This window comes from Bos indicus, chromosome 10 (assembly GCF_029378745.1).
Source record: "Bos indicus isolate NIAB-ARS_2022 breed Sahiwal x Tharparkar chromosome 10, NIAB-ARS_B.indTharparkar_mat_pri_1.0, whole genome shotgun sequence".
Classification (NCBI taxonomy): domain Eukaryota; kingdom Metazoa; phylum Chordata; class Mammalia; order Artiodactyla; family Bovidae; genus Bos; species Bos indicus.
This window is the reverse complement of record NC_091769.1, coordinates 61680916-61706402: the sequence shown is the minus strand read 5'-3', so window position 1 is coordinate 61706402 and position 25487 is coordinate 61680916. Positions and strand designations below refer to the sequence as shown.

The 25487-nt window shown below is 40.7% G+C and overlaps 1 protein-coding gene across 2 annotated transcripts in view; it reads right to left on the bottom strand.

Moving 5' to 3' along the window:
- Positions 1-25487, bottom strand: part of FBN1 (fibrillin 1) — a 264472-nt gene that overhangs the window by 37963 nt on the left and 201022 nt on the right. For both annotated transcript variants that reach the window (XM_070797597.1, XM_070797598.1), the window contains exons 43-50: positions 22735-22806; positions 19119-19244; positions 15306-15428; positions 10507-10632; positions 8425-8541; positions 7443-7571; positions 6641-6760; positions 4127-4252 (exon numbers count right to left, since the gene is read on the bottom strand). In XM_070797597.1, coding sequence (XP_070653698.1) covers positions 4127-4252; positions 6641-6760; positions 7443-7571; positions 8425-8541; positions 10507-10632; positions 15306-15428; positions 19119-19244; positions 22735-22806 — 939 coding nt within the window. The remainder of the gene's footprint in view (positions 1-4126; positions 4253-6640; positions 6761-7442; positions 7572-8424; positions 8542-10506; positions 10633-15305; positions 15429-19118; positions 19245-22734; positions 22807-25487) is intronic.

Sequence of the window (25487 nt, the reverse complement as noted above, 5' to 3'; positions counted from 1 at the left end):
ATGCATTGCAGGCAGATTCTTTACCATCTGAGCCACCAGAGAAGCCTGAGATCTTTAAAGTGATAAATAACTTTTGTAGTACGATCTGAAGAACAAATCTCTGTGACTTTTACCTTATTACTTTTCATGTTATCCAAGGTTCCAAAGCAATCTGATGTGAATAATTAAAACCAACACTGTCACATTCCAGTGCTGTCATCATCGGTGACTTCAAGATGGGGACATTCAGAGATGGACTAACATTTAGTGAGCACACTACGTTAAGGTAGATCTCCCAGTTCTAGGTCTCACTGTGATATTACACACTGCACTGTGTATTCTGTGTCGCCTAACCCCAGATGCCAGGCATAGAGCAAATAAAGATGTGGCAGTTTTGTGAACTGACAAAAATACAACTAACTCAGTGTATTTCACTGAAGCAGCTATTTGGTTTCTGTCTACAAAATATATGTGAGGCTTTCTGCAGATTTTATGCACATATGTGAACACACTTGCACACACACAGAAGCTTGTCTGGCTCAACAGAGAGAGGGAAGGTAAAGAGGACAGGAAGATAGGTGGATGTGAAGGAGAATAATCATCCTTTCAAAGGATGTATTTCTTTCTTTTTTGACTTTATTACAATTTTAATATATTACCATACCACTAATATTACAGTATAAAAAAGGAAAAAACTAAAGAATTAGTTCTTTCTAATTACATTAATGTATTTTTAACTGAGAAAAAATGTAAACCTATATATTACTCTATCACAGTAATGAATAACATTTTTGTTTGGTAAACATAAATTTTAGCTTATACATGACAGATTCTACTGACTTTGGGTAATCTTTGAAACTGAAATCTATGCTTCTTTTTAGATTATTTCGTGCTTTAAAACTAAAGAATGAAGCAGAAAATATCAGTGTTTTGAGGTACATAAATTGTATCTTTAATATACTTTGATTTTATTAAAATTTACTTATTTGTTGCTATAAAGAATATATTTCTTTAACATCAGTTCTTTCTTGGCGACTCCAACATGGAGCATGGAATTGGGATCTAGGTCCTACAAAATTCTCCAATATTGCTTGACACAGCTTTGGAAACTGACTTTTCCATTTCTTATAGAGCAAGTTAGGTGACTCTAAAAAGTGAGCTCATCCAAGAGCCTGGAGTGTGTTTGCCCTCAAATTTGACTTCCAAAGTTTTGCAAACTCTGAGTTACACAGATGCTAAAATCTGCAGGTTTTAAGGAAATGTTTTCAGCTCCATTTTGCACAATACCCCTTTCTTTATGAATGACTGGGTCTGCTCTCTCCTGTCAATGTTTTCAAGTCCAGGTAGCAAATTATTAGAGCCATTTATAATTTCAGTTAAGACAATTTTATCATCTTAACGAGACAAGGTGAGAATAACTGAGTTGCAAAAGATCACAGCAGGAAAATTTTCATGAATTAAAGTAAAAGTATCAGCCAACCATATTTACCAGGCTCCAATAAGTCAAATTCAGTTGGCCTTTGCAATGAACTTGTTGAACTCATCATGGCTACCAACTCTTCAGATAAATGATCTCTCTGGGGTCTACTGCATTTTCACATTTGTTATGGGTGGGGACCTAATAGTCACCTTTTCGCAAACTACTCTTCTGAAGGTGAAGAGCAATAACAGCTGATCATTGTCCTGCAACACCTCCTCTATTCAAATGTTGTCTCTGTCAAGAAGCTTCAAGACTTTACAAACTGTAGTTTTTTAAAGGACACTTTTTAATTTGCTTTTTTTTTTTTCCAGAAATCAAAATATTAGGTTTATTACTGCTGACACCCAGCATGGAAAATATGTCTCTGAATTGCAGGCATGTCTCATGGCTTCCTCATGTTCCTCCCAGAATTTGCTTTACTCCTCAAGTCCATTGTCACAGACAGCATTTTGTTTTTACTGGTCCTATTTTTATCATTTATGCCTATAACTATCTTAAGATATAATTTAATGACTACTCAAAAAAAATCTCAACAAGCATATCAAAACTCAGTTCTTTCCTCTGTCTTCCAGCTTGAAATGTATCTTTTAAACCTGGATACATGCATGTTGTAATATTGCTCTGTTATGTTCTCATTCTCTTTTCCTTTTATTACTGGCCCTGTTCCATACCCCAGCCCACCTCCCCAGCACCACTGTATCACCTCACCCCAGAAAAACATCTAGGTTTGAAGTTTAGAGCGAGCCAAAGTGACAATCTGTCTCCAGTGAACTTCGTAGTGGGAGTGACTCACTGACCTCTGTGGCTTCAGGGGCCAGAGGCTGTTCACCTGAGCCCTAGGTCCCATTTGTTCCTTCAGAAACATTATCCATGGTTCTCTTCTATGGGATTTTCTAATTTTATGGGCACTAGAAGCTTGACTCCTAATTTGCCATCTTATAATAAAAACACAGCTCTTAATTCCCTGGCTCTAGCAAAATCTGTGTCCTGTGGGAGATTTATATTGGCTTTGTGGTCACTGTCTAGAATTGGTGTTTTAATCAAAGGTGCCATGCACTGGGAAAGAGTTTGTGTGCGCCCGCATCCTTTTAACGAGGGCTTGCTTGGATGCCTGTTTACCAGTCCATCTGTGAAGCACCCTTAATGACCTTTGAAATTTCATCAGAGCTACAAAAGTCACTTTCCCTGCTCGCATTCCTCAATCCTGGCTCTGCCTCTTGGAGCTGAGCTTGTGGCAGGGCTGCTCACAGCTGGGCTGAGTCTTCCTGCAGCGTTAGCTTGCTCAGTGACAGGCCAGTGCAAATTGAATTAATAGCCTCTGAATTTCCTCTGGCCTGCCACATCGGCAGATTCACACCTGGTTTCTCACTACTTTCCTTCCAAACTCCGGCCAAGCCAAAGGCACACAAAAACAAAGGAGCAAGAGCTAGAATTTATCTGGCTGGTCTGCACCAAACAGACAGATTATCTGCTTGCATCAAGCACGGCCCCACCCACAACCCAGAAATCCACATGGGGCTCTGATAGCTACCTACAAGATCAAACCAACAGAGAATTCTCAATGCTCCCCCTTCACATCCCTAAATATTACATGACAAGATGACCAGTTGAAAAGTAAAAGGTTAACCCAAATAACAATAATAAGAGTCTATGAAAGACTCAGAAGTGAAAAAGGTTTGTCATGTATTCAAGAAGACTGTTTGGGCAGGTATTCTTATTGTTTAAAAAGAAGAAAATTGAGCTTCCAAAAGATTAAATGACTTGCCCTAGGCTATAAATGACAAGGCTGAGATCCCTAAAGTCCAATTTTTGGAATCTTAAATAACATCCATTGCCTTTTATTTGGTAATATGGAAGTAAAAAAAAAAAAAAAAAAAAACTAAGAAAAAATCCTGAACAATAAAACAAACAAACAAAAAACCCCAATGGAATGGGATAGGGGTTGTGGGGGAGATATGTGTGTTTGAATGTGATTTTTTTTGGTCCTGAATTCATTAAATTAGTGTGTATAAGTAGACAGACATATACAATTGCCTTCTTTAGTAAAATCTAAGTAGTTTTCTGAGACATAATAAACTCTGTCATGCCTAAGTTCAGGCTCCCCTTTTGACTTTTTCTGAAGTTCACAAGTGTTATTCCTGAAAACAGACTATGGGCCAGCAAGAATCCTGGTCAGTTCACATTTATTTTTCTGTTTTCTTAGAAAACTTGTGATGTAAGAGATGGGCACTATATCCTGGGAGCACATGAGTTAATCTGCATTTTCTGTCTGAAAGTCTAGGTTTTGGCCCACACTTACACAGGTTACCTCTTCTGAGGCAGAGAACTTGTAACTGAACTTCCCCCAGGCTTTCCCGTGTTCAGTGGCTCATGGCTGATCCCCTGCTGACTGACCTGTCAGCGTCTGTGTTCTCAGGGGGAGAGGCAGGTTTAAAGTGCCAGGACAGTTGTTGTACAAGCAACTGTAACATGATGGATGAGTTTTTAACCTCAAAAGTAAAAATGAACTTTCTGACATATGGTAATCATTAGACCTCTGGGTGAATGAAAACACTCCATCTTCTCTTTTACAGAGAATCAAAGCTTTGCCATGTTTAAAAAAAATAAAACCACAACAAATAAACACAAAGTAATGAAAGTCTAAAGCCAAAAGTCAAAAGCACTTACCTTGGCACCTTCTTCCAGTGGAGGACAAGGAGAACCCGTCTGGACACAGACATTTGAAGCTGCCTTCAGTGTTACTGCACGTGCCCAAGGCACAGATTTCTGGCTCTTCAACACATTCATCAATATCTAAAAAAAAGTCCACATGTCAAACAAAGTCAAAACACAATGGAGATACTGTCAGCTGATAAATGCACAATGTGAAAGGAAAAAGCCTAACTGAGTTTCAAATGTCTTCCAATAATGAAGATTCTTCCTTATAATGCTGGAGTAGACTTTAGGCTGTGATGACTTTTAAAAAACTAGTTTTGCTGGTTCTTATCATAAAAATGGGCTCTGCAAGTGCCTTCTTTGGAATGCAGTGAGAAACATCTTTTACCCAGATTGAGTTTATTAGATAATTAGAAAAGTTGCAGTAATTTCGTACTACCCTCAACTGGGAAGGAACAAGAAACTCTAGAGTCTGACTTCACTAAAAAGTAAGCAGATGCTCTGAAATTCAAATTATTTTAACAATGAGTTACTCAGCGAGAGATCTAGGCCTTTGAAACAAATTTGTTCCTCTCCACCCATCCACAGTGTTTTCCCCAGTATCCTATGCTATCAACCTAAAACTGTGACTTTTACAAGGACGCTAATACTTGTGAAAAAAATCCTAATGCAATACAAACTAAAGACATCACAGGAAATGAGGCTCCTGTCTCTCATTTGCAGTTTAATTTTTCTGAAGAAACAAAGATATCTTCCATGTAAAGACTATAGTTTTTCTTTTATCATCTAGATAATAGGAATTTGACACACGTAATTGTGGCAGGTTTCCTTGAGCATATTAGGATACCTTATCTACTGTAAAGGGGTAATTAAGGATGGTCTGCATCCTGAATGGCTTGAGTATGTCCTAGTTTGCCTGGCAGAGTCCTAGTTTATGCTTGTTGACCTGCACTCATGAATAGTGAGTGTAGGTCAAAATTGTCTTCATTTGGTGAGCCAAGTATATGATAAACCTACTTATGGAAAAAGTATGACCACTCTTTCCAAGAGGCTTACCCATCTTTTCCCCTGACTTTCAGCAGGAATTTGTAGTGAAAAAGAGGTAAGTCTTAAGTCTCAGCCACGCTATTTTAATGGAAATATTTTTTTCCAACAAGAGAGATTCTCTCATATCTTGGGACTCTTTATCTTCAGGTTTGTACAAGTTCTTCCCACACCAAAATGTATTTGTATTACACAGCTTTATTCCCATGAGGTCCAAGTAAAGGGCAGTTATGAAATTAACTTTTTTATCTTGACTTAGTTTTGTAAACACCACACAATAGATATTATAGAAATGTGCAGTGCAAAGTGATTATCTTTCTGTACAATGTAAAACCAGCCTCTTCATTATTTCATGTTATGTCACATTTATAACTGCATCATGCTTCCTTTGGTTTATTAACTAACAAATCTGAACAAATGTGAACTAACAAAGCTGCTGCTGCTGAATTACTCCATCCCTATACTCCCTCCACCCCCACATCCAATCTTTTCTTAAAAGTCAACTTTTGTAAAAATGCTCAGATGTTTCCTTTTTTTTCTTGTTTTTGTTGTTATGATTCTCCTATGGTAGAAATCAAACTGTAGGTGCCAGCTTCATAAGGGTAGGGACAAAGATTTAGAATGAACACATGTATTGACTATTCTGAAAATCATTTTTTCTATATATTTTCATTCTGTTCATTTAGGGGTAATTTTGCATTAATCATGGAATAATGCTGACCTCTAATAGAAGTAAAATGACACAGTAATTTGTATTTAGGTCTAATTTTGATGTTTTCACTTAGAATATTATCCCTTGACTGAGATTTAAATTAGATATATAATAAACATTTCTCATTGATGATATTAAAAGTGGACAATTCTTACTCATTAGGGATTAGACACAGACTTGTTGAAAGGTGGGAGCATGGACTAGGTGACCTCTTAAAAGTCCTTTTCATCCTACTTATTTATGAATTTATGACAGTTAATGACTTTCATTTAACATAATGATACATGTATTGAGGAATGCAGTACTATAAAATTTGCTGAGAATTGATTTGTAGTTATGCATTTCTACCACTCTACAAGTTGAAACAACAATGACAAATTACATAGCCACATTCATCCAACCTTGAATGTGATCACTTAAAGATTTTAACTGGAATCAGGAAGCTATTTTTAATTGCAACCCACTGGCACTTAAAAATAGGTAGTTCAGGACTTTTTATAAGCTGCATAAAAACACATTGGAAAAGGGTCAGGGTAATGCAACCACTCAAGTACACAGAGCAAAACAGCTTCATCAGAGATTAGCCTGAGAACTAGATGTTCTTGTCTCATCATCTAATTGTGAGCCCATAAGTCACACCCTACCCTTGGATTTGTCTGATAAAGTATTGCAAAATGAAGACACCATCACACCATCTCAAAAATTTGACTCTGATAATGTCAATGAGGTAACCAATACTGCTCATTTCCAACTACTGATAGCCCTCTTACCTTCACACTTGTCATTCTGGAGACTGTATCCAGGTGGACAGATACATCTGTAGGACCCATCCAAGTTTTGACAGGTGCCTGGGGCACATTTTCTGGGATCTAGGAGACATTCATTGATATCTGCAAAGGGAAAAAGAAGAAAGAGTTTCCCACTGGCATGATTTCCATCAAGCAATTAAAATCCAAAGACACTGGAATCAAATCTAATACATAAATCTAAAGCCCCAAAACTCCACCATGAATAAAAATTAACACCTCAATAAAAACCAGCTTTATCAGCTTTTGGAAGTGAGCTAAGTAACAGCCATACTTTATTTTATCTACAGAAAATTAAATATTTGCAGAAAAGTACAGCATTCACATGTATACCTGTGGCGGATTCATTTTGATATTTGGCAAAACTAATACAATTATGTAAAGTTTAAAAATAAAATTTAAAAAAAAAGGAAAAAAAAATATCTTGTAATAAAAAAAAAAAGTGAATGGCTATGAAGATTTTTGAGGGCACCTAGCAGCTTATAGAAGAGCTTACTACAAAGCTATGTGGAAGAAAAAAAGAAAGGGAATTACAATTGTATATAGGATAATTCAACTGTCACACTGAATGTTGTAATATTGTAACTGTTTTCTGCAAGTACAGAAACTTAAAGGGGAAGAGTGCTACATATACCATATACACCTACAGGCAGGATCAGGGTAGTTCTATTCTGATCTTTTTCCTCCAGGCTTCTGAAGGAAGAATTGTGATACAGATTGCGTGATTCCTGGCGTGGCCTCAGGGCCTTTCTGCGGCAGCACTCACCCACACAGGTTCTCCCATCTGGAGCCACCTCATAGCCTTCATTGCACTGACACTGGAAGGACCCCACTGTATTGATACACTGGCCATTTCTGCAAAGGTTCCCATTTCCAGTTGCACATTCATCAACATCTGCCAAGAAAAACATCCTTTGATATATTCCAAAGAAAAATGTCATAATCCCATCAATGACCAAAACCTTTAAAGGGAAAAAATGCTTATTCTGAATTTCAGTGGCCTTTGCTGGCTCAGACAAACTTAAGAAATTCCTTTCTGGTTAGTTTATAACAACAAACCTGGCTTTATTTACCTATCAGAACTTTAAAGATGAAATAATTCTACTAATTCAATTGATAATTTATGTTAGGATTTTTATCTGAGTTTCACTTTGATCATACTTTAGGTTTCATTTTTAAAGGTTAAAACTGAATTACTAATACACAGTACATCTGAGAGTATTATTAACAATTCTTGTAATCAGAAGTATATAAAAGTGGCCTCTTGCACAATAAAAAATTTGGTTCCTCACCCTTGCTTGTGAATGGTATAGCATATTTTATAGGAAGAATTTTATAGCTTCAATAATTTACTTCTTTGAAGAGAGGCTACAGTGAAACACCTAGACAAGTAGGTCCACACTGCTCCCGAATTATGTGATTTCTTTACAAAGGATTGTTTTTATATGTTTTAAAACATATTGAATTTACTTTGAAATGAATTTAATTAATTTGTATCATAGTAGCCATAAAAATTATAGTTGCTAATGAGTATTTTAATAAAAGGCATAGATGTCCTAACTGTATTTGACACCTAATTAGCATCTCACTGATTGTTAGTTACTTAATTAGCATATAACTCTTAACCGACTGTCACAACTAAATTGGTATATATTAAAAACAATAGCCGGCACGCTGGAGATGATGCTAATTACAGAGACACACATGACACTGCCTTCCCCTGGTGGTTGGCTGTCTTGCACACGTACCTATGCAGTCATTGTTGTGGGAAAGGATGAAACCGTGATTGCAGCGGCAGTTGAAGGAACCAATCGTGTTGCGGCAAGTGCCATTCCCACAGGCATCTCTTTCACACTCATTTATGTCTAGCAGGAATGAAGGAAAAGGAGAAAGGAAAAGAACAAAGGAAAAACATGATTACGAACAGAAGAAGGGGGAATATGGTCACCTGGGGTTGAAAGGCATTTTAGAGTTCACAAAGCATTGCGCATCCACTGAGAACATCTAGATCTGACGTCAGTGTGAGTTCCCGCAGTGGCAGCTCCCTGCGAGAAACTAGCAAAAGGCGAGGTTCTAAGCCTTGGGAGAAAATCCTTTCCTTGGTTGGCATGTGAAAGGAGGCAAGCTAAGGACATGAGAACTGGACAAGAACTATTTTATTCTATTTACTTCTAGAATTCTCCACCCTTGCCACTTTTTCTCAAATATTTTCACTTGGAAATGGAAACTTCTGTGCGCATCTGGGTCTTGATTCGCTGCCACCTCTGGCAAACTTCAGCCTTTAAGATTCTCACTCCAGTTTACCAAAAAGCAGTGAGTCACCTGATATTACCCCAAAATCAGCAACAAAATAAATTAGCTTTCTAACTCACCTGGAAGACATCTGTTTCTTTTTCCCAGTCTGCCCCTAAAAACCCACGACCACTCCCACGAAATGGTGACTTATCTCTCTTCTAAATTATCTCAACGTGATGGCACTCAATTTGGCTCTTCTCTAGCAGTATGAGCTGTCTTTTGGTTGGTCTACAACTTTTCACTTTGACTATCCTGTAAAGCTATTTTGGTGTCTTATGATGTCTTTGCATCTTGTGACAGCAGTTATCATCTTTCTAGTAGGAGTATATTTTACTAAGGAGGACATAAGAAATTAAAATGAAAACGATTGATATTCCCGGTTTGTGATATCCACAGGCAGAATGTGGAGGGCCAGGACAAAGGGATGCGGAAGGAGTGGAAGGTAACACCTCAGGTTAGTAAAATGTAGTGTTTAGAGTTAGGATTTCCTTTGCCTTCAGACTTTGGATGTAAAGATGAATTATGTATGATCTTAAATCAGGATGCTATAGCTAAGCAGAATGTGACTCCAACATGTGTGTCTGAAGACTGAATCCAAATGAGTCACCCTTCCAGCAATCAAGAACTTCTGCCTTGATTCATTTTTAGCCAAGCAAGTGAATTTCTTTGGTTGGGCAGGTTCTTTGGTGGGGATTACAGATAACTCAGATGGGAGAGGGAGAATGAAAGTTGGACAGGGCTTCATGAATACACCGGGTTATCTCTCCAGTGATTAGTGGGGCTGATTATAATCTTTAACTTAAAACTTGTTATCTGCTCTGAAGATGACAAAACTTTATGAGAATGTTCCCTAATGGATGAATCCAATTACATCCAAAGGCAAGCACTTTAAATGTTATTGACTGTTCTTTTTCCTGATTTATATTCACGTAGTCCCCAAAAGACTTAATGGATGTTGCTTTAAAATAGAAAAAGAAAGGAGGGAAGGAGAGAACTTGATTGATTACATATTTGAAGTTTAGTCTAAATCAACATTCTGATTCAGTGCTAAAACTAAGGAAGAGATTTAAAATCTTGAGCTCTTTTCCCCTAGGAAAATGATCTGTAAATTTGCCTTTAAGGACCTGCTATATCCTTATATATATGTAACAGTTATATATAGACAGACACTTCTCAAAAAATGCTCATACTCAACCACTCAAAAGCTGCACTCTGTTCCAATGAGGCAAATTCAGATAAATATTATAAAGGAACAGTAGGCTATTACCATTAATAAAAGTAATTTTTTGTCTTAATATCTTTCTCAATTTATCCCTTTATAAAAGTTTTTCTGAACTGACAGCCAAATGAATATCAAGAAAGAGGTTTATGATGTTCAGATTCCCAAAGATTAAATATCAAAGGATATTAATGCTACACACCTGCTTCTGTATTTTATAAATAGCAAAACAATTAGTGTTAGCTTTTATATATATTCAGATGCACATGAATTTTTCAATAGAATATGAAAAAATGAATGATAGCCACATACTCACCCAAACACATGGTTTGATCAGCGTTTGTTTTAAAACCAGTGTGGCAAAGGCAATAAAAGCTTCCAACTGTGTCAATACACTGTCCATGGCTGCATATATTGGGGATTTCTTGACATTCATTGCGATCTGTAAATAAAAAGCATCTTAAGTGGAAACTTGGAAGGCCAAATCAAATCATTTTTTCTTTTTCAAATCAAATAACTTACTTCTAGGTATTGGCCTCAGGTTTAATCCTAGTTCTAAACTAAGCCAGTGAAACTGATGCTGACATTATATTCAATATTTATTTTTGACTCAAAATTGGTTAAACCACTCTCATTTACTAGGCACATTCAGAGCATATTAACAATACACAAGCAATGAAAAACAGGGGCAGTATCCAAAAAATCTTCTGAAAGATGAGAAAACTTAGATATAGAACAGAGAACAGACATGCAAGCTGGGAGATAATCCATTTGATTATCTGCCTACACAGAATCCTAGACTATGGAATTAATTGAAGTATTTTGTCTAGTCAAGATTTGGTGTCTCAAATCATGGAAGCTGCATGGCTTCCTCTGGAAATTTAAACAAATCCCATTGCTAAGCTAGGTTTTCATGATGGACAGCCTGCACGGTCCCTTGCTCCAGTTTCACCCCATTATTTTGTCTTACTCCTATAACCTTTTGTTCCATCTTAACCAAGCCTTCCTGTCTACATAGGACTCCTTTCAGCACCTGACAATCCTAATAATGTTTCTTTCTTTCTTTTTTTTAAATCTATTCTTTCAAAAGGAAGCCCTCTCATCTTGCTTCTGCCACTCACTGGGCTCTAAGTTACATTTATTGTCAAGTTAATACTTCTTGCTCTCCTGAAATCTAATTATCTCAGAAGCCAAACTTGTTGCATGAATTCACAAATGACATAATTGCATGCCCACTTATGTCTGTAATTTTTTAAAGCTCTCAAGATCCCATGTTTAGGGAAAATGTAACTTGAGGAGCACTGATTTTCCTATTGTCACAAAAGAAAGCAAAAGGCAGAATGCTGCTGTGGGTGCAGATGCCAGAGAGCAGCTTGGTACCCCGCTCTCAGCTGAATAATTCCAGCTTGCTGTTTGCCCGCCCTGGCTACTGAGAAGACAAAAACAGGGAATGGGCACCTTTTGCTGCCCAGGACACTTGTGCCCACGCCAGGACAGAATATACTTCACCCATTTCATGTGCTCAGGCTGCCATTTATACAACTACTTCCTTCCAAGTACACAAAGCATCTAGAGTCGACGAATCACCATGTCCTTTAGATCTCAGGTCGGGGGTGGGTGTATCATGAAAAGGGGAGACTAGGGTAGAGCATCTTAGGAGCTACAGCTAGTCTGCAGAAATGCTAGTGAACAGATGATGTGTGTGCTAAGTTGCTTCAGTCATGTCCAACTCTTTACAATCCTATGGACTGTAGCCTGCCTGGCTCCTCTGTCCATGGAATTCTCCAGGCAAGAATACTGGAGTGGGTAGCCATTTCCTTCTCCAAGGGATCTTTCTGACCCAGGGATCGAACCCAGGTCTCCTGCATCGTAGGCAGAGTCTTAACCATCTGAGCTTCCAGAGAAGAACAGATGATGATTATTCACATTTTGGATAAAAATGAATTTCAAATGAGCAAACTGCTCCCTGGGATAGGCAGAGGACACTGATTTCCACTACCAAGCTCAGTGAAGAGAGTTGATTTTGAGGAACGGTGTCTCGGGGGCTTATTATAGTCAGCCTAGACTATGGGCACCCTCAGGTAATACTGAGTCTGGGTGAATGCAAGGATCTGGTCTGTCTCATCTCTGGGGCCCAGAGGGAATGGAGAGCATTAAGAATCTTACTAGAAAGGGATCCTCAATTAGGAATTTTCTTTCCTACACTGCCTATTTCATGATGAATTTTTTTTTTAATGAAACATGGATTACTTTGCAGTTCTGTTGGTGAAATAGAGAGTTACAATTGTAGAGAACTTGATTATGAAGTTCACTTTGTCTTGAGGTTTCTACAAACATCAGGATTTAAAGTCCCAGAAGAGTATGAGGTTGAGATAGGAGATTTAAACAGAGTATTGGGGGAAAACACCCACATAGTCAGCAGAGAGAGAGGAAATCATAAGGAAATAGCTGGGAAGAGTATGTTTTTAGTTGGACAAGGCATTTCAGGAGTGGCTGCCTCTGCTCTCACTACTCAGCTCCTGAGGTCAGACTAGCAACCTTGGCTTAGACACCTACCTGTTCTCTCAGGTCTCAGAAACATGGGTATTATGGCCAGCTGGTGAAATGATGTACTTAAAAGTTCAAATAAAAATCTTACTATGATACGGAAATTTTAGTTCTTTTCATCTTAAACACAGGAAGAAAGGAATATTTTACAATACATCTGAAAAATGCCATGTATAGAATAGTATTTAAAGACATTTTAAGAGATTTTATAAGTAAGATATGGGCCCTCCCTGGAGGTCCAGTGGTTAAGACTCTGTGTTTCCACTGCAGAGGCCATGGGTTTGATCCCTGGCTGGGAAACAGATTCCACATGTCGCATGATGTGGTCAAAAAGATTAAAAAAAAGATTAAAAAGTGATAATTATAAAAAACAAAAGTAGGACGTAAGTGAAGACATTTCCAGAGTGAAGTCTTCAGCCCTAGAGGCTGAACAACTGCAAAACTCAAACTCAAGTACATTCCCTTTCTTGTAAGAATTTCATTGAATGAGGGAAACAAAGCTTGGGCTACAAACAGTACTCCCTCACGATGCTTACTGCTGATTAACGCTGGATGAGCTTTATCCAGAGTATTTATGTTAGTACTCTACAAAAAAGATTTGACAGGACGTAAGCCCCAGCCAAGCCCTGGTTGGATATCTCGTCTTGACGTTTACAATAGTTCTTCCCACATCTCGCCTCACGTGAAATGGTGTGAAACTACACGTTCCATATTATCAGCAACTCCTTATTTTGATTGGAGTTATTTCACCCAGTCCCAAATAAATGCAAATTAAGAGCAAAATGCAGGGAAGTGGTATGAATGCCAAATTTCATGAGGGTATTGTGACTCCTATCAGAGACGTCCTCACTTTTCCTGTCCTGTTTTTTTTTTGTTGTTGTTGTTAATATGTGGATTACAAGTGTTCTGTTGACAAAAAGCTAAACACTTGCACATGTTCCTTTAAAGCCCCAAAACAAGTTTTGATTCTCAAAGTGAGTTTTTGTTCTGGTATTAACACCCTCTTCCCACCAAAGTCTCATAAAACAATGCAAAATGCCCTACGGAGAGCAGTGTACTTCCTACCACTTAATCACTGGTGCACAAGGAAATCCATGGAAAATCTGACCATGTTCCTTGGTGTTGTTTGATTCACAAATGCATAAACTATCCAGGAAACTCCTTGTAAAATGGACTAGAGGCAAAACAACAGGTTGTTCCTGACCTCTCTGCTAAATATATAATGGTTTATAATTACTGAAAAACTCACATGAAAATCATTCTGAGGTGTTACTTTGCTGCTGGGTTGAAACACCAGTGTTTTCATTTTGATACCACTGGCTACAAAATACCATCAGATGTTTAACAACTTTTTCTGTTGTTGTTTAGTTGATAAGTTGTGTCCCACTCCTTGTGACCCCATGAATTGTAGCCCACCAGGGTCCTCTGTCCATGGGATTTCCCAGGCAAGAATGCTGCAGTGGGTTGCCATTTCCTCCTCCAGGGAATCTTCCTGACACTCAGGGATGAAACCCATATCTCCTGCCCTGGCAGGCGGGTTCTTTACTGCTGAGCCACCAGGGATAACTTCACTGTCACTGTAAGCTGGTGACATACTCATCCTTCTCATTTCTACCATGTCCCTGACAAAGGTGAACACCGAAGAAATTTAACCTCTAATAGTTTCTCATTTTACTGTAGGTGACATCGCAAATAAAACGCTGTTACAGTTTGCTGCCCTCAGTTCTATAAGATGCTAAGGAAAAAAGATAATACTGTTGGTTCTTTTGCTTGGTTTGTGAAGGTTAACCCAGCCCAGCTCAGGAGAGCTTTGCTGTCTAGAGTTGGTATATGTGGCTAGGATGGTGAAAACCTCACCCACTCAAGGGGGAGTAGGTAAAAGGAAAAAAAAGTATTTGGTCCTAAATACCAGGTAGGGGGGGCTTCCCTGGTAGCTCAGTTGGTAAAGAATCTGCCTGCAATGCAGGAGACCCTGGTTCGATTCCTGGGTCGGGAAGTTCCCCTGGAGAAGGGATAGGCTACCCACCTCAGTGTTCTTGGGCTTCCCTGGTGGCTCAGATGGTAAAGAATCTGCCTGCAATGCAGGAGACCTGGGTTCATGGTAAAGAATCTGCCTGCAATGCAGGAGACCTGGGTTCAATGCCTGGGTTGGGAAGCTCCCCTGGAGGAGGGCATGGCAACCCAGTCCAGTATTCTTGCCTGGAGAATCCCCATGGACAGAGGAGTCTAGTGGGCTACAGCCCATGGGGTGGCAAAGAGTTGAACATGACTGAGTGACTAACCATAGCACATAGCCCCAGTTAGGGAGTGTGTGTATGTGTGTGTGTGTGTCTGTGTGCATTTGTGGGAGTGGGTATTTGCAGCAGGGCAGCAGGGAGGCAAATTCGGAAAAATCACCTCTCTAAAGAGGAAAAAAGCCAAATGTTAAAGCATTTCAACAATTTTCCTGTTTCCCAGTTTAGTTACTAGAACACAGAAGTCTGAATCTTAACCATCCCAAAGAAATCCAGGGATCTGCAGCTGGTTGGGGCTGGCCCGTCAGGTAGGCGCCTGCAGGTGGGGACTTACCATTGCACTGCCCCGTGGAGGTGAATCGGTAGCCGGGTTTGCAATCACAGCGGTAGCTGCCCGCGGTGTTGATGCACTCTGCGTTTCGCTGGCACACTGGGCCGTTCTGACACTCGTCAATGTCTACGAGCAGGAGAGAACTGAGTTACAAGGAGAGTAGAATCCAGTGTCAACAGGCAAGAGGCAAGAACAAAATCTGACTTTGCATTGGACCTGTTTTGTGAACCTTTGTTTCCTTTGCTCTTGTTACTATAATCAGTCTATAGCTACAAGCAGACACAGTGGTCTGCCTCGGGGAATCCTGCCCCTCTGCCTGAATGGTTAAAATTTCAGTGCACAGAGAAATACCCTGATCCTGCCCACCTGTGAAGGACTGCAGGAAAATGCAAATTGACACATCCTCTCCGCAGTGCTGGCCAAACCAGGAGATATTTTGCAAGATGTATGGGCTTTTTACTTTACCTCCTCACCTCCTCCCTCCCTCCCTCTGTTCTATAAAAGAAACTGGCATCCAGACCCTGATGAGATGGTACTCTAAACTCTAGTCTGCCATCTTCTCTGATGCCAGGCTTTCCAAACAAAGTTGCTATTCCTTGCCTCAACACCTCATCTCCTGATTATTGGCCTATTGTGCGGCAAGCAGGTTGAGCCTGGACTTGGTAACAAAGGCAAATGAAGGCTCTCACACAACACAGATTTATATTTTCTTGGGCTTCCCTGGTGGCTCAGAGGTTAAAGCATCTGCCTGGAATTCAGGAGACCCAGGTTCAATCCCTGGGTCGGGAAGATCCCCTAGAGAAGGAAATGGCACCCCACTCCAGTACTCTTGCCTGGAGAATCCCATGGAGGGAGGAGTCTGGTAGGCTACATACAGTCCATGGGGTCGCAAAGAGTCAGACACGACTGAGCGACTTCACTTTCACTTTCACTTATTGAACAAATATTGGAAGATGGAAAGCTTTTCTAATTTTCCTGCTTTACTAATATTTTTCATAAATGCAAATACTGGATTTATTATCATCAGGTTCTAATTATGTTAATCTCTAGAAAAAGTTGTGAATCTCAGCCTCAAGGGCCACATTTGATAAGAGTATAGACTAATATCCTAGGAAGTCTTGTATTTGCTCAAAGTGCAGGGGGGTTGGGAAATCAGTCAGGTTGCTTTTGTTGTAGGGCCTGCAGAGCAGAGCATCTCAAACTTTGATGTGCGTTTAAATCACTTAAGATTTTATTGAAATACAGATTCCGACTCAGTGTGTCAGGGGAGTGGCTTGAGAGTCCGTGCTCCCAAGTGATGCTGGTCCACGGGTCCGCAGAAGGTGCTTTGAGCTGCAGGGCTGCAGAAGCTCCTGCTTAAATTTCTGCCACATGGCAGTCAAATCTAGGAAACTTAACATGAAGATTACACACAAAACCACTGAAAATAACCAAATGCTCACTATTAAAGAAAAGAATAAAGTGGCTATTGTGTGCTCCAGAGCTTTGCCTATGCTCGGGGAGTTGCTTGCCTATCTCTTAAAAATGTTACCAGCCATCTAATTCAGTTTCGCTTTAGGGCACTGCAGAATATACTTCAGTCCAGGCGATACCAATGGGGCAAAACGCATATTGTCTTCCCCTGCTCCTATGAAGCATTCTGCTGCTGCTGCTGCTGCTAAGTTGCTTCAGTAGTGTCTGACTCTGTGCGACCCCATAGACAGCAGCCCACCAGGCTCCCCTGTCCCTGGGATTCTCCAGGCAAGAACACTGGAATGGGTTGCCATTTTCCTTCTCCAAGCATTCTAATTCAGTCTAAATCCAGTATAGGGAGCAGCCAGAAACACAGGTGAAAGTCAGCTCTCAGCACCAGTGCTGGGGTTTCATGCAGAAGTTGGCTCAGCCAAAGTTCCCACTAGGGGGCGGCAAATACACCAACCTAGGCCTCCGAGGTATGTGCTCTGTGGTGGGAAAACCTCAGGACTGTGGGCAGTCAGTGGGCCTATCTGTCTAACATGGGGTGTGTGTCTCATACAGGAGCAGAGTATGCCCACCATGGGTTACTAGGGCCCAGGATCCAGCACCACCTTACCCACCAGGCCTGCCCTGCTCCTCATAAAGAGTGTAGAGAAACACAGAGGGTAGCTTCTGTAGCTGGAGAAGCCAAACGGTGTCCTAGACAAGCGTTTCCCTGATGCCTCAGATGCCTAACATCTGATCCTATGCATGCTGGGGGAGAGCAGACACACAGATCCTCCCTGAATCACTTCTGGAATCCATTCCAACTGCAGTCTGGATGAGGCATGTGCTAAATCAACCTTCCTTTTCTGAGTCTGAGAGCTAGGAGTGTGCTGGGAAGCAGCTGACCCTGGATTAAACATTCACCCTGAAGATGGATATCCTATGAAACGGAAACCAAAAGCTGGAGCACTCTGTAATCTCTGTCAGGGTAGCCAAACGCTACCCTGACAGCGAGCCGCCTTCCACGGGTACAGCTGTAGGTTTTCAATATCAAGGGTGTGACAAGGTCTAGGTTGACATGGTGGTCATGGGTGGCCGTGCCTCTGGTTTCTGGTCAAGGGCTGCAGCTTCAGCAGAGATACGTATCAAAGAGGCACTTGGGTAGAGTGACCAGCTCTGAATGGAAGAGAAGGGGAGATGCCACAGAAGTGGACAGGCATCCTTAGGCATGCACCAGAGGTGGGAGACAGTGGCGATGAGCAGGCAGCTGCCCCTCGCACCACAGGTCATCTGCTATGGGCTCTCTTCTCTTTTTCCACATTCTGCCTCCTCCCCACACCTGATCCTTAACGGTCTCCAGAAGCCCGGGGCCTGAACCAAAGCCCCCAAATGACTGTCTCTTTAGGAAGGCTAGGAATAGCTGTCCCCCTGTTTCTAGTCCCCCCACACAGCAGGCAGAGTAAGGGATGCTTGCCAACTTGGCCACAGGAACAGAAAGCCTGGTGAGGAGAATTTAACAAGCCTGTGCTCGGGGTTATAACTTTACTCGTGGTCTCTAAGTTGTCCCTAGTTTAGGAGAAAAAGATTTTTTAACATTAAAATGTTTACCTATATGGTGTAATACATGCTCTAAGGAGCAATAAGCCTTTCTAACATGAACAAGAACTCTGTTAGAGGCTCTGAGTTTAAGTATGAAATAAGAAAATTACTCTAGCTGTCCTAGGGCCCATGGTATATTTAATAACCAGCAACGTCCCTTTTACTAAAATGTAAAAGAACACTATCTTCCCCAGATGTCGGAAAAATATGAAGTGCGGTGAGGAATGCGCAGAATCACAGTACATACACATGGCAAGGGGAGGTAATTTGAAAATGAAAAAAGTACCATTTTGCACGCATGCCAACATTCTTCGTATAAAATCGAATTTGCTGTTCTTGCCATTTGGAATTCTCTCATGCATTTGAAATATTTGCATTAACCGTGTTTTCACTGGGGAGGAGCAAAGGCTCCGCTTGGAAGAGAACACTGATTTTGAGATTCAACTCAAGATGACTGCCCACCACTCGTGCTCACTTTCAAGCTGTGTAAAACAATAGCCATCCATTGGACACACCTAGGACCTCAAGGCTTTTTCATATCAGCTGGGAAATCTAATACACTCTGTGTTGAGGGAGGGGGCAGTGGAGAGGACTGGGAAATGGACATCCTGCTTTGCCCACTGGGAGTAGAGTTAGGGAATTTTTTTTTTTTGGCAGTGAAATGTCTGTTGATCCACAGGGTGCCCTTCACTATAGCTAGAGTTTGATGAATTTCTGAAATTCCAATGTTGTAAAATTGGCTTATTTCTGGATGTGATACAGAGCAACATCTCTTACCTTCACAAACCAACAACTTGTCATTATAGAAGAAGCCCACTGGACATTCACAACGGAAGCTGCCGACCATGTTGATACACACACCGTTTTCACAGACCCCTGGGATCTCCCGACACTCGTCGATATCTGGAAACAGAGCAAGCATGTGTGAGTGATGGCCTGGCATGTGGTCCCTGGGCAGGGTAAACTGGAATTGAAAGTTGGCTGCTTCTAACTAGTTCTGTGTAAGGTTTAAAGCCAAAGAAGAGACAGTGCGTGTGTGTGTGTGTGTGTGTGTGTGTGTGCTGGCATGTACATGCATGTGCCTGGCATGTACATGTATGTGCCGGGTGGTGATAGAAGTGGGGGAAGTCAATGAAGAGCAAGCTTAGATCACTAAGCCGCTTGTCAGACACTCCTATGTCTATCTCATTGATCATCTATCTTTCTGGTTTTGTTATAAAACATTAGCTCTGTCCAGGTAGGAGATTTTGCACCCACTGGGCCCTGTGCACCAGTGGAGCAGAATGAAAGTGACTGCCGAGAGTAACTGGTCTCTCTACTCCAAGTGTATGGTGGTGGCTGGTGGGGATGGGAGCAAAGAGCTGCTGAAGAACAGAAGATGATCCCATGGTCAGAGCCAACTCTGATCTTCCAAATTTCAGCTCAACGCCCTGCTCCTCCTTTGCGTGGCTTTGGTAAGGAAGTTAAGGAAGTAAGTCAGGTCTGAGGAGGTAAGCTGGGCCCAGGCTGACCATGTAGACAGAGTCAGAAGTGAGGAAGGACAGTCACAGTAGACTGTGGCCTCCCCAGGCCCGGGGCCAGGGCTGGCTGCTGCACCACGGTGTTACTGGCCCCTGGTATGCTGCCTGACATTTGATTAAGAACCAACACCTGGAAGTGGAGTTGATGAGGATTAAAGCAGGACCGAAGTAGGAGTGAGAGCACAGCCAGGGCCCCGGCTGCTAAAGCAAGCTGGCGAGGGAGCCGTGTGGGCAAGTCGGGTCTCCTCACGAGCCTGGCGGGTCCGCTCTCTGCCTGACCTGCTCTGAACTCTCAGCCATTCAGCGTCCTCTAGGATAATAACAGCAGCAGTGGCAGCAATGGTACGGTGCCTCACCTGCTATACACATGGTGTATTTCTCAAGCGTTTAACTGGACGTAGTTACCAAATCATCACAGCCACCCTGTGAGATGGTCTCTAGGCACTCTGACCATCCTCCTGATGCAAGTGATGGAACTGAGGACAGGTCGGAGGCTGGAACTCACCAAAGACCATACAGCCACCAGGAAGTAGATTTGATCCCAGGAATCCGCTAGCAGGCTACCCTTCCTCCCTTATGCTCTTCCACAGTCAAACAGTCTTCACAAAACCATTATTGAAGGACTTGCTATCCCAGAGGGCCCCTCTACCAGTCCTGTGCAGTTTCACAAAACAGTTCAGAAGCTGGGAGGGGATACAAAGTTTTGGTCTTTCCAATCCATTAAGTTTCTGATACTATTGTTGAGATACTTTTCCTTCCATGCCAGAGTCAGGAGCCTCTGCCAGGTACTTTGCCCAAGTTGTAACATGGCCATTGACTTTCGTGGAACCCACAAGAGCTGCTGCATTTTCAGAAGAATCATACCCAAAGGCAATCTGCTTTGAAGGAGAAAGTTCACAGGCCACAGATTTATGTTAGACCTTTTTCTAAAGGGCTTGATTTTGTTTTAGGACAAATTGATCTCTTTAATGAAAAAAAAATAGCTTAGAATATCAAAGGGTATATTTCTATTTTGAATATAAGTAATTATGCTTTAGATTTTGCACACATTTGTCATGTATGTTGTTAAAAAGTGAGGCAAAGATATCACAACTATGTATCATCAGCAAGAAACAAAAAAAAAATTTCAGACATTCTTGAACTATGTACGGGTTAAAACATGAAGTGTTATGTTCACATTCATTTGTTTTAAATATAAGTGATGTATTATCAAGTTTAACAATAACAGGCTGGGTCAAATTTCTAGCCATTGTTAGGCACAACATAGCAAAAGCACATATTAAAAATTATATTTTCTTTTCCTGTCTGGATTCCATTTGAACTTCAACTTGGAAAAGTTTATACTTAAAGACAAGATTAATAAACTTGCTATAGTTTTAACCCCACACGAATGAGTTCTATATGCCAACAATCTTCAGACCTTTCAGAAGGAGAGTAGAAAGCTTTAATAAAACAAAGTTTCTCAGTCATCTAAATATTTTGTCATGCTGGAATTTGCTAACAATAAGTATACTGCTAACTATCACATTTCCAGTTTTCAAGAGCTAGAGGCAAAGCAAGCTGTGAGTCAGGACTGGGTTCTGATCCCAGTTCTGTTATTAATTAGCCAAGTGACCTCGGCTGAGTCCCCTTCCCTGTCTGGGCCTCTGTCCCCTCAACTGTAAGGCAAGGCGTTTGGCCTAAGGATGCCTGGGGCCTTTCCAGCTTTATTAGTGGATGCTCTTAATGCTGTTTTGAGTCTTTGCCTGCTGCCAACATTGGAGGGTAGGCCTTGCTGGGGTACACGCCTGGTTCGTCCATGGAGAACCACTACTATTAAAGACCACTTATCTTCGGATCAGAGAGTCTAGGGAGATGAAAAGATCTGTTTTGGGAAGGGGAAAAACAAAGCAGCTGGGGCCAGGTGTTTCATGCCAATGTCATTTAGCAGGTTTTCCTTCCAAACCATGAAGTTTCTTTGGATGTTGACTAGGTTGCGGAGCCATATGGATTTGGCACAAAGAGAGCCCGGCTGATTGCTGGACCAGACCCTTGTTTTCTTAAACAAGGTCACTGGAAAGGCTGATGTGGATTTCAGTTTACTTATTAGCAATAAGGTGGAACAGACCAAATGGTGATGTTTGCTACTAGACACAATTGCTCAGAATTCAGAGGGGCATCTGAGGATCCGTATAAATCACATTGGGGAAAAACTCGGAGAATGCAATGGCTTTCCATCTATTTTTATGTTATTTGGTTTTAAACCACAAAGGCCTTGCTTCTACTGGCTGAACGCTGTGCAGTATTTCTGAATCTCACATAAGCATCTTGAGCACTGCAGTGGTCTCTGCTTCAGTTACCAGACAGGGCCTCTGATTGGAAAGACTTTTATATTTCACATCTAAAAATCCCAAAGCAGATGACCTGTGGAGATTCCCCATGAGATAAAACTGCTCCACCAAAAGGGCTTTATATGAACAACCCACACATAAGGATTGGTATGAACAGTCATATTAAACTCTTGTCTTAGTCAGACGGAAGGATTGGGAATTATAGTCAAATCAAACGTCAACTGGCTTTACTCCCAGAATCTCTCTTTTTGTTGATGCCTAGGGTTGGTTTAACGAAGCTTGATTGTGATTTTGTGAAAAGCTTTCCAGTCCCCTTAATCATGACCAACAAATGCTGCTGCCAATTAGGTGGAGCTACACAGGGTGTCTGCACAATTTGTTTCAAACGAAGAATCAAAATTTCAATAAAGGTAAATGGCACTGTCTAATGCTTTTTCCTTCTAAGAAACAAAAAAAGCAAATTTGAGAAAATAACAGCGTGTACTTCCTTTTCTTAACACAAAGGCAGAGACAAAAAGCTGCAATAATGGCATTGTAACTCACCGACAGGTAAACCGGTATAGATGTCGATGACAAAGCCTGGCCGTTGACTTCCACAGAGTGTAGCAAATTCATCTGCAGTGATTGAGCAAAGGTGGGGTAAGCGGGGTGGGAATAGCGTAGGCGAAGAACAAGAATGAGCTGAACAAAATTACTTGGAAAACATTCTTAAAAGATATTTACCTGTATTTGGAAGAATTTAAAATAAATTGGCCTTTGTAAAAAAAAAAAAAAAAAAAATTGAGAATTTCTACAGATGGTGTAACCTTGTCCCTAAGAAAAGTGATGAAGGAAAAGTGACCTCATGTTGACGTAATATTGAGGCTGAAGCAGAGGTCTCTATATCAGATGCACTCATTTGTATGAGCTTGCCTGAGGGAATTTGGGTTTCTATGGGGATGCTGTTCAGCTCTGAAACCTGGGACTGGTCTGAGTGCCTCTTTCCACTCTGTATTAAGGAATCTAGGATTTAACGAATGTGTACAAAAGCCATTTCCTTGGCAGACTGGGGATAACAATAGCAAATGTAGCTAAATTCTTGATTTCAGGTCTGTTAATGACTCATTCATGTCAAACAACCAACTGAACCTCATTACTCTAATTTTTGGAGCTGGATTATTATTTTTGCTGCAGTTCTTTTGTTTACTCCCTCTCCCTCCCCTGACCCTTTGTCCTTTTCCCCCTGACATGAATTTTCATCAAACTTGTTAATTAAGGATGCACTAAATGTCATCTGTGGTTCCCTTTAACTCTGAGATTCTGTAATTCTTGATCATGAGTATAACTGATATGGCATGGTATCAATTTAAGCTCAAGATGGCCACTCCCTTATGGGTAAACCTACTGAAAATTAGTAAAAGGTTTCTGGAAGTATTTTAAACAAAACATAGCATGTTCTTTTCCTAGTGCTTTCTTTCCTTAATCTATGAGTGTTCACGTCCAACAAGTGTCACACCAGCTCCACTGACCATCCAAACTTCAGGGACTCCTAAAATGTGTGCAGACTGCATAGCTAATGAAAAGCCATGATTGGATTTGGCCAGTATTCAACGTGAAGATGAACTCTTGCATTTTATATTAAGAGTATGCAGATACCTAGAACTCAGACAGATATTTCTGAAAGTAAACGACAGTTGTTATCAGAGATCTCCATAGTGGTCTGAAAGGGAACGTATGTACAATGGTGCATCAAGATAAAAAAAATACTAGGATATCTATCTTTGTAAAATCCAATTTAAAAACTAATTTTATGTACATTTTATAATAAAACAGTTTATGAAAATATAAATGCATTTCTTAATATAATAAAAAAAACAAATATACAGAGACACATGTACATATACTTTTACTTGTAAATACACACACATCAAGTGTGGGTAACCGTCAGGTTTTTTAATGACAGCTATGTATATATAATCTTGGGAAAGATTGAAGGCAGGAGGAGATGGGGACAACAGAGGACAAGAGGGTTGGATGGCATCACCAATTCAGTGGACACGAGTTTGAGCAAGCTCTGGGAGATGGTGAAGGACAGGGAAGCCTGGCGTGCTGCAGTCCATGGGGTCTCAAAGTTGGACATGACCGTGCAACTGACAACACTAACAATGGATAATAAAAGATTTGAAGGCCAACGGTCAGGATCGGGGTCAGCAAATATTTTCTTAAAAAGCTAAAAAGTACATATTTTAGGTTTTGCAAACTGTGCAGTCTTTGTTAAAATTACTCAAATATTTCACGAAAGCAACCATAGATAATATGTAAATAAATTAGTGGGGCCATATTCTCATAAAATTTTATTTACTAAAATTTGAAGTTCATAAAATTTTCAGATGTCAAAATTACTTTTAGCTTGCGGGCCATACAGAAATAGGAGGCAGGCTGGATTTGGCCCATAGGCTCTTGTTTGCCAAACCCAGGTCTAACAACATCTTGCAGAGTGGAAACAACTTGTAATTCTAAGTGATAGCTATTACATTATTTCTGGAGGAAGCAGTGGATGAAATGGTACATTTTAATAAAAAAGAATCTTCTGTTTTTTCGCATTGTCAGTTAGCACCAGAGAATAGATTGGGTATTTTACATATCGCTGTGAGGAATGGAGTAGATACTACACAATTCTCAGATCAGTACTTTGCATGGCAGTTTGTTCACTCTAAATCATAAAGATGGTGGCCCAGTGGCTAAGACTCTGCACTCGCAGTGTAGGGACCCCGGGTTCGATCCCAGGGAACTAGATTCCATATGCCACAACTAAGACTTGGCACAGGCAAATTAATTAATTAATTTTTTAAAATCATAAAGATGATCTAGATCATCATTAGTAAATGACACCATCATGATATATATCATCTCCCATATAAGAACACTGCACCAAAGTTTTTGCTTCATTTACTCTTAGAATATGAATTTGGCTCTTTCCTTTTTCAAATAGATAACATTATATAGATTTTTCTGTATGAGGATATAAGAAGAAATTTCTCTATACCAAGGAGTTGTGCTTTTCTTTTTTAATTTGGCTGCGCTGGGTCTTAGCTGCAGTACACAGGATCTTCCATCTTTGCTGGGGGTCTGGGCTCTTTAGTTAGAGCATGCACTCTTAGTTGTGGCGTGTGGGGTCTACTAATAGGCCCCTGGCCAGGGATGGAACCTGGGCCCCCTGCATTTGGAGTGTAGAGTCTTAGCCACTGGACCACAGGGAGGTCCCTGAGTCGTGCTTTTCTTTAGTTCTGAGTTTGCTCTGTGGTCATTGAGACTGT